This window comes from Cherax quadricarinatus, chromosome 44 (genome assembly GCF_038502225.1).
Source record: "Cherax quadricarinatus isolate ZL_2023a chromosome 44, ASM3850222v1, whole genome shotgun sequence".
NCBI classification, from domain to species: Eukaryota; Metazoa; Arthropoda; class Malacostraca; order Decapoda; family Parastacidae; genus Cherax; species Cherax quadricarinatus.
The window spans coordinates 16,302,503-16,313,068 of NC_091335.1; the positions used below are offsets into that span (position 1 = coordinate 16,302,503).

At 42.1% G+C, this 10,566-nt stretch overlaps 1 protein-coding gene across 1 annotated transcript; it reads left to right on the top strand.

The window, feature by feature from the left end:
• The first annotated feature begins 5,267 nt into the window (after positions 1-5,267).
• Positions 5,268-10,261, top strand: LOC138853970 (uncharacterized). The gene is made up of 2 exons (XM_070094138.1): positions 5,268-6,362; positions 8,667-10,261. Exons 1-2 carry the CDS (start codon positions 6,135-6,137, stop codon positions 8,796-8,798), a joined length of 360 nt encoding a protein of 119 aa, XP_069950239.1. The 5' UTR covers positions 5,268-6,134; the 3' UTR covers positions 8,799-10,261.
• Positions 10,262-10,566: the final 305 nt, after the last annotated feature.

Consider the following 10,566-nt stretch of genomic DNA (forward strand, 5'->3'; position numbering starts at 1 on the left):
TAAAAACAGATCCATCTCTTCCTCCCCCTCCAGGAAACGGGTCCGTAGCACCTACAAACACACATCCACTGATGGCACCACTATCACGGGCTTTAATCCAAACTCCTCCCCCGACATTAACTTTGCTAAGACGAAACCATTAAATCACGTTTAAGGCGATTCAGTTCAACGTACGTTCTTACTTTACAATTAGACACCTACTGGCCGAGCTCCTTGAAGCAGAGAGGCCAGATATTGTTTTGCTAAACAGTACCTGCCTCAAAGCCCCTCAATGTATCCGCCATTATGGTTATACTGCACTACAGTCCCCCTATGATCCCCACGATGGGGTTGCCATCCTTGTCAATTCCAACATAAAACATGAATTTCTCCCAATCCCTTTTATTCACCAACACTGTCTTGCGGTCAGAATACACACCCACCTTGGCCCCTTTATCTTTTTCACCACCTATGCTCGCCCAAACACTACTCTCAACATACACGACCTCTCCTTAGTCTTCAACTACACCAACACACCAACTTACCTACTAGCTGACATGAATGCCAAACACACTGCCTTTCATCACACCAGTAACAACCAACTTGGTCACCAATTACTCAACTTCACAAACCATAAACACCTAATTCATCTTGGCCCAGACTTCAATACCTTCTTCAACCACACGGGCCAAGGCAAACCAGACATCATTCTGGCAAACCGAGCCAGCTCTCTATTTCAACATTACATCTCACCTGGCCCTATTACAGGCTCTGATCACATCCCAGTCATCTTACACATCTCCTCCAACCCTATCCTCATTCCAACCACACCTTCATTCTCCTACAAGAACGCTGACTGGGATGCTTTCAAACAACACATAGACAATATTAACCTCACCTATGACTACAACAACAAACCTATCTCTGACATCGATACTCAACTTGATCTCATCCAGGACACCATTACACAAGCAGCCAACATCGCAATACCAAAGAAAACTCACACCACTCGTTATTCCTTCAAACCGTCACTCAGAACAAGAAGACTAATTATCTGCTACCACAACCGCTTCCTCTACAACACACATAGATTTAATCAAGTCCGATTAGATCTCACTTACCTTAGAAACAACATTTTACACAGCCTAGACCAAGACCACAACAATCACTGGTCACGACTAATACAACAAGCGGACAGGCAGCGTGTTAAAAACACTAAAGCCTTCTGGAACTTTATCAAAAAAATCAGAGGCACTACTCCCACCAACAAATTCAAACACATCACCCACAACAACACACACATCTCAGACCCACAGGCTGCTACCAACATCTTCAAACACATCTGGGAGAACATCTTCCACGCTCACCCACCTCACCCTAACGTTATTCAACACATTCAGAACATAGAACACTGGAACACTGCACACACACAAGAAACAACACCAGACAGCCACATACATCTAGACACTCTTACCTCCTCCCAAGAACTCGACACTCCTTTCACCAACACAGACATTAAAACTCTCCTCAGACACCTTCCTCCAAAGGCTCCTGGTGCCTCTGGCCTAAACCATATTATCCTGAAACACCTTCCTGACTCTATCATTACTGCCTACACAAACCTCCTCAATGCCTCCCTTGCCTCTGGATACTTCCCTTCCCTCTTCAAAGCTGCTACTGCTATCCTCCTTCCTAAACCCAATAAAGACCACTCTGACCCTAGAAACTATCGCCCTATCAGCCTCCTCGAAACTTTAGGAAAACTCTTTGAAAAACTCATTAATCATCGCCTTCGCAGATACCTGGAACATAATTCTCTACTTTCAGATGGCCAGTTTGGCTTCAGAACACACAGATCCACACAGGATGCCATTAACATCATTCTCAACTACATCCACATAAACACAAAACAAAGAAACAGGACAGCCCTGGTTGCAAAAGACGTTGAAAAAGCTTTTGACACTGTGTGGCACGAGGGGCTCAAGTACAAACTCTGCACTAACTTCAACCTGCCTCTCAATACTCGTAAACTCCTCTGCAACTTCCTAGACGGCCGTACCATGAGAATCAAATTCCAAGGCTGTTACTCTGACTACTTCACACTAAATGCTGGAGTACCCCAGGGATCTGTCCTTTCCCCTACCCTCTACATTTTATACACTAACGACATTCCAACACCTATATACCACAACTCCATCACACTAGCCTATGCAGACGACATTACACAACTTATCACTCATGCCAATATAGATACACTCACACACAAAACACAAAATGAGGTTGACAGGATAGCCATCTGGGAACAAAAATGGAGGATCAAAACCAATGCAGCAAAATCCAGCATTACGTATTTTAACTACAGGAAACGTGATCCTCCATTACCTGTCGAACTCAGAACAGCTGACACCCGCACTTACTTCCCTATCACACAATCTGTCACTGTCCTTGGCGTTAATCTTGACTACCTTCTTCGTTTACACGGACACATTCACTCAAGGCATGCAATAGCTAGTAAGGCCCTTGCGGGCCTCTACAAGCTGAAACATGCCTCTCAACGCACCAAACTACACCTCTACAAATCCCTAATACGTCCTCTGATAACTTACTCTCCTCTAGCCCTCTCTCTTGCAGCAAAAACAAACTTACTTAAACTGCAGCGTGTCCAGAACAAGGCGCTGCGCTGGGTGCTTGATGTCAGATGGGAGGACTTCGCCACAAGCGAGTCTCTCCATGCCCAGTTAGACGTCCCTGCGCTGAATCTGTACTGGAAGAGGCTCAGTGACAGACAGATAGACAAACTTGAGACACGACATGACTACTGGACCTCTCTCCTTGACGAAGACATTCGCAGACCCACAAACCAACACAACCTTTTCTACTCCTTGCATGATCCTGCTCCTAACCCTACTTACAAATAACCTTGGATCCGCTGACAGGTACCTTCTAAGACAGGTACCATTCTCTGACCCACGTTCGCCTTAGCTTTTTTGGGTTAAGACATGACTCAGTTCTGCACTCCTCTCTAGCTCTAAAGGTCGCAAGTCCCTTACTCCCAGCTCACCCCACCGGAGTCCCAACAGAAGAACCGGAATTTCTCTTTTCAATATCTGTCCCACGATCGCCTTTGCTGCTGGGTTAAGCCCTGGCTCTATTTCTACGACTAAGAACACTCCTCTCCAGCACTATTCTTCGTCTGTCCCGTCTTCCCCGCTCATCCCATTTGGGATCTTACCTGAACTTTCGTTCGTTCGTACGAGAACTGTGTTCCTCAAGCGACTCGACAACCTTATCACTGTGCAGGCCACTGAAGAAATCAAGTCATCTATCGAAGCAAAGAACCCTTGGGCCAAGGTGGACTTCATTACTAAAATACCCAATGCTTCATCCATGCTGAAGGTCACCTTCAGTGACGTCAACATGGCAGCCAGAGCTCTCGCTGAGGGCCTGGCTATTCACTACTTCCACATCAACCCAGCCTTCATCGAAGCAGAGAAATTCCAACATATCTCACAGTGCTATAATTGTTACTCATACTTACACACCACAAATGATTGTCCTACCAAGGACAAGAAGTTCTGCTCCACCTGTGGCCGTGAGGGTCATGACTTCAAGAATTGCACTACTGCTTCACCACCTAAATGCTTGAACTGCAAGAATGACCACCATACTCTTGCTGCCAGGTGCCCTACCAGAAGAGACATACTCAAGAAACAACAACAACAAAAGAAACCCAACCCACAAGCAACCACATATTCTGCTATCGCCAAGCTTCAAGCAGACACTACCAAGATACTACATGCCACGCAAGCTGCTCCCACCACTTCCCTGCCAGCACCTATTGCCGACTCCACCAAGATTCTTTGTTGCATTATGTATGCTCATGTACAGAATGCAGCTGAGCCTGGTTCCTTCAACACCACCATCAATGAACTTTTCAAACTAAATAATATGCCTGGCCTCACATTCCCTGCATCACCACCTTCCACTGAGATCCTAAAATCTACTGCAAATATTACCAGCATCACCGCTGCTCCACCGCTGTCACCACCTCCACTAGACACAGAGATGGACCAATCAGAGACCTCTGAGACGTCGGCAAAACCCACCAATGAGAGTCCACTACCGCTTTCATCCACTGCTAGAGCAACTGACCAGTCGGAAATCTCGCCTTCACCAGTTCAGCCACCAGCCAAGAAAGCAAAAACACAAGACACTGCGGATGCACCTCACGGTGCCACTGTCACTGACACTGCTGCACCACAACGGGTCCGATATCTGAAGGGTGTATACTTCTACACAACCAAGGAGTATAAGAACACAATGCTGTCTTCAGAAATCCATCATCACCTCCAGGACGGAACAGTCAAGTATACCTACGACCAAACTGCTACATACACCACTGAAGACATGACCAGACTACTCACTGCCAACACCCAACACCTTGTGGAAGTCAGATACACCTCAAAGAGAAAATTCAGGATGCTTCAGAATAGTGACCTTGAAGACGGTACCCTCGTCTAGCACGACTATCCATGACCATTCACCCAGCACTTTGCTGTCCGCTAAAGCTGGGGTGTGGCTCCAATCAACCCTGTAACTGCTGCCTCTGCCCGACTGCGCTTCTCTTTGGGGAAGTCAGCGCAAGATAGAAGAAGACGACATCCTCCAACTGGAGGGCCAAGAAAGAAGAAAGATGATTATCGTCACCCCCCACCCGGGGGGCCACTGCCGGGTCACCATCTGGAGAAGACCTGGGCCAGAAGGACCTGCGAATCAACATGAATGAAAATGAACACCAACACACGACACTCCACACAGGAGAGCACAGCGCTAGCACGATCGACACCATGCATTGCCCTTCTAGGGCATGGTTGGTGCCAGAGCCCGAGTTTGTACCTTACAAGATGAGGGGGGTACTTGTGCCTCCTCCCATGGGAGACTTAGGTCTCAGACACTCCCTAGACAGGGAGCCAGTGTCGGGCCACCACTTGGAAGGGCCCGGGCCGGGAAAATACCGGCGAATCTTTAACAACAACAACACCCCAGGTAGATCTGTTTGTTGGTTTAGAAAGACACGTAAGCAAACACTAACATTTATTAGAAAACGTTTCGGTCCTGGGACCTTGATCACTTTAACCAAGTGATCAAGGTCCCAGGACCGAAACGTTTTCTAATAAATATGTTATAGTGTTTGCTTACGTGTCTTTCTAAACCAACTTGTCGGTATTTATTACCAAGGTTTATGCCAGATCTGTTTGTGACTTGAAAAAGCCCACTGTGTGGGCGAAACGTAGTCAATAAAGGATCACATTATACTGCATATGTGTTTATATTTCCATTGTGTCGGTATTTTATACCATTTATTTCCATCTCCTCTCCTTACCGCGTATCTTTTCCTATATTTTCTTTGCCTTTCCTTCTGCCTATGTGGGCTCTGTCCCGTGTTTTTGGTCCCACCTTTGTACACCACTAGCTCTCCTGCAGTGCTCCTTTTTTCTTTTTGTTCTCTTGACCTTAAACTACCTCTACTACTACTACTACTACTTTACTACTATTACTTCTACTACTACTTTTACTACGACTACTACTACTACTTCTTCTATTGTCTCGCTAACACTCCACTACAATTACTACGTTTTTATCACCATCCCTGCCACTATTACACCATTACTACTACTTACTATCAGGACAACTACAACTACTACCATCACCGCCTCTCCTCCTCGCTGGTATGGCTAGTTAATAGTCCAGGTCGGACCATAACGTCGTCATAAGTTTCATTCTCCTACGTACGAATATTTGTATATTGTTTCAGGTTAGGTTTGTCAGGAAAGAGACAAGTGTTTCCTGAGGCGGATTTTAGTCATATGATACCCACAGCTGGAACTTCTGGTCATCTTACCGAGGCTTCCCACTCATGATGCAGTCAGGATATCCTGCCTTTATATTCTCAAATACACCTTCCACCTTTTCTTTTATTTTTTATTAACACATCGGCCGTCTCCCACCAAGGCAGGGTGACCAGAAAAAGAAGAAACACTTCATCATCATTCACTCCAACACTGCCTTTAAGTATAATAATAATAATATATTCTTCACTACAGCTTCCACTGTGATGATCCTTAACAATAACAACAACTGGAGCTGAGGAAAACATGTACCACAACTTACCTACCAAACGGAGATTGAAGGAAAATATTAAAATTGACGTGAAGTTAGAAAGAAGCCTTACAAAATATTCGTGTTTAAATATCGTTGAAGACATCCTGAAATATATATTGTATCAGCGACAGCAGATTCCTGTGCAGTATGAAGTACTGGTCCGTGAGGTGGAAAATGCCCAGCACGAGGACTCTTCACACCAACATGAGTCGGATAAACAGGTTAGAAACACCATCTACTTGTCGAAAAATTATACAGATTGTATCACAAAGAACCATAAGCAAACCCCATATTTTAAAAATGTTATAGGTGCTATTATAAAATAGCACCAGTGGGGTGCCTCGAGGATCAGTTTTTGTGCCAGTAATGTTTCTGATTTATGTAATTAATTCAATGATCATGTTAAAAGCTAAACCCATGTGGGTCGTTCAGTGCAAGATGCACGTCCTATTTGTACCCCCCATATATGCCTCATATAAAAGACTTGCTAGAAGACATACACAGCTTCTATAAGTCCCATCAGCTACTCATAGATCTGAAAGCTACTCGCTTTCAAATCTTGTCCACCCCTCTGTCCATAGGGAAGAATTACTTACAATTGTTTTCAAATTATTCTCCGCCTCTCCTTCCACTACAAACAAAATCTTGCCCACCACACCGTCGACCAGCCACCCAGGTTGAATATCATGTCTGTGTGATTATTTGCTGAATAAAACTGGTTGCTGCATTAATATAATACACTGAAGGAGGATCTATATTACAAATTTTTATATATGTATATTTTTGATATTCATTCAGATTGGTTGGAATCATTGCTGTTATGAACTGCTTGTATTTATATTAGCTGAAATCAAGAATTTGTGTAAATTTACCTGTGCCACAAGTATCATATTGAACCCACAATATGGTAATGCACTGTATGCAACATTATTCATCTGGGTATAAGTCCAGTGTACTACATTATTGTGCCTACTACATATACAGAACTTTAAACTCCACTGTAAACCCTTCCCTAAAACTACTCCTCGACAGTTACAACAGAATGCACAATCACAATACAAAGCATAAGGCCCTTTTCAACATCCCTCTCACTATGCAAGAACGCTATGCACATAAAAGGCCCAAAGATCTGGAACTCGCTACCGGAACAGGTCAAGGACCCCCAGACAACTTATAAATTTAGGACTCTGCTAAAAAATCATCTTATCTCACAATATTAACCAAATCAACCAAACATCTACTGACTAGTTTTATCATGTGACCTCCTGGCTTTTAATTCTGTCATTCCATAAAATATTACCACCTGCACCATTCCTTGTAAATTAGATTTTGTACTAAGTATACATATGATTTATTAAGTCCAAATAAGATTGTAAAACAGCTAACCACTATTCTGTTTAGTTTTAAGTAATACAGTAATTACTATGTACTATTATCTTATCTAGTTTTAATTAGTTACTATGTATTAGGATTAGTTTGCCCGAAATGCCTCGGCATGATATTGGCTATCTTTGTACTTAGCAAATCAAAATTGTAATTACACATTGTAACCTCTACATAGAAATAAACATTATTATTATTATTATTATTATTATTATTATAGTAAACATCCTCTAAAAAAATGAGCTATTTAGACACTGTAGTATGAAAGGCATTCTATTCTTATTAAGCTAAAACTTTCATATTAAAAACTGAGGAAAAATTAATCTGTTAGGGTTGAAAATACGTCTGTAGAAATTGTATGGCTTAAGGATTACATAACCACTCTATATAGCTGACATAAAATAATGTACAAACATACAGTCATTGCATAATTTAATTTTAAAACCTCATTAAGAAAGTGGCATCCTTATACTTTAAATTTTGTATCACAATAAATTGTAACTGAAACAGAAAAAGAGGAATTATCATTAAGGTAATCATGTTATCTTATAAACCGCAGTACAGGTGGGATTAGAACCCATTGCAAGTGAGTCATAAAACTCCAAGCCAGTTGCTTACACACTGGCTTGGGATTTTACGACTCGCTTGCCATAGGTTCTAACCCCACCTGTATGCTGGTTTGTTTGCAATTGTGTTATTGTGATTTTGTGAGTCATGTCATCTTATTTTGCTAATAGGTAATAAAACAGCTCACTGATCAATATGTTAGAATGTCACATTAATAATACATATAAAGCAGTAATATCAAGTTAATTATTATAACATATTCGATGAATCACCCATCATTGCAAGGCACAAATTTCATATAATTTAACCTTAGGCATCCTGAACATTGTTATATTAAAATGTAATCTATTTTTACTATTCTTTAATGTCTTTGTTTTGTCTGAAAATTCCCCATTTTTGAGGGATTGGCTACATTTAGACTTCCCAAAACATTTGTAATGTCTTCATGTAGCTGTTTAGATGTTATGGGTGTCTCCATAACATTTGGCACTTAATTCTGCATGCTAGTTTGGTTATGGTAATGTTGAAGTGAAATGTTGCCAGTTGCTTGTACTGTATTGCATCTAATTTTTCAGGTTTACAGTAGAAAGGAAGAATCCACTAAGCAGAAACTTCGTAGAAAGAGAGAGCGGTGGTTGACTAAGGTCACCAAATTCATTGAAAATTTCAAATCAGTAATGCAGGTAAAAACTCTGCTTTTTGTATAACTGAATGAGTGATGAAACTTGGCTGTCTTCAAGAAAGCACTGGACAGGCACCTAAAGTCAGTACCTGACCAACTGGGCTGTGGTTCGTACATCAGCTTGCGTGGGGCCAGCAGTAACAGCCTGGTTGATCAGACCTTGATCCACCATGAGGCCTGGTCTCAGACCGGGCCACGGTTGCGTTGACCCCTGAAACCCTCTCCAGGTAATGAATGAGCACAAAGTTTGGCCATTTGCCAATAAAACTGCTTTGGCAGGGAGGGGTATATGGCCTGCCTCCCACTGTATACAGAAGGTCCTCCACATTCGCGAGGGTTAGGGGATCAAGAACCTTGCGAATCTTGAAAATTCGTGAATGTTTGGTGTGCAGATGTGAAGTAGGGAAATATAATAATACTGTACTGTAGAGTTCGCGAATGTTGTGATGTGCAAATATATTGTAGGGAAATATAATATCATTTACTTGGCCTAACAAAACTGCTTCCTTAACCTAATGAACTATGAACAATCATAAAACACAAGAAAACATCATAAAATATTGTATATACATACATGTTATGGTTTAAAAACAAATACATGTACAATGAACAAACAAAACACTCACCACTCATAAGGTTAGGCAGACAAACTCAGATGACTTGTGATGATGATGACGGACGATGATGATGATAGCCATGCACTTACTAATGCCAGTTGATTGGAGGTAAGGGAGGGTAGTAGGGACACGGCGGGAAGCGTTTTCCCATACTTTTTCCCCCCGCATTTGTTTGGTAAATATGATTGGGCAGCTGGGCATTCGAGAATGTTCGAAGCTTGCAAAGGTGGAGGGCTAGCTGTACTTGCTTTTTGTTTTCTAGTAAATCCAGCCTCACTACACTAGAATTTATCTTTCTCTTAAGTAAGTAAGTTTATTCAGGTATACACAAATACAGTTACATAGATTATCATACATACCAGCATATGTGTAAAGTACCTAGGATAACCCAAAAAAGTCAGACAGAGTGACTTATTTCCATTGGGGTTCCTTATAGGAATCATCATCAAAGCTTACTTCTTCTTCACTAGTGCTGTCACTATCATATACCCAAATGAGTGGGTTGGATTTCTATGCAGTTTGTGTAACGATTGTGGTAGAAGGCCCAGCAATACAGTGGGTTAGCTGACCAGTGTTTTCATCTCCACTCTCCTTAGTCAGTAAATTTTTAAAATCTATGAAAAGCATTATCATTGCAAATTTCATCACTGATGCTGAAACCTACTGTATCTACCTAAGACTCCTCATAATATCCTCACCTGAATTTTCATGTGTTTTTTTGTCATGGTATTTATTTCTGGTCATGCTGGGCTTGTCAACATTATAAAGCACTGCTATTGCTTGAATTTTTTTCGGTAGTTTGGTTTACAGTAAGACCAGACCCCTAATTTACAGGATTTCTATCCCTTAACCCTTTCACTGTTGGTGCCGTATAGATACATCGTACGAGCCAGTGTTGGTGACGTATTAATATGCCAAAATTCCAGCGGCTTCAAATCTAGGGGGAGAAAGCTGGTAGACCTACATGTGAGAGAATGGGTCTGCCTGGTCAGTGTGCACAGTATAAAAAAAATCGGGGAGCCAGTGATGCTTTGTGGGAGTCCCATTTCAGTAGGCCTTGTTTACCATGCTTTGTGGTAATATATACCTCACTTCCCGGTGAATTGGGACTGTTCTCTTCCCAAGTGATAGTTCTAACATAGATAGAAGTGTCAGTGAAGATGAATTTCATGGTTG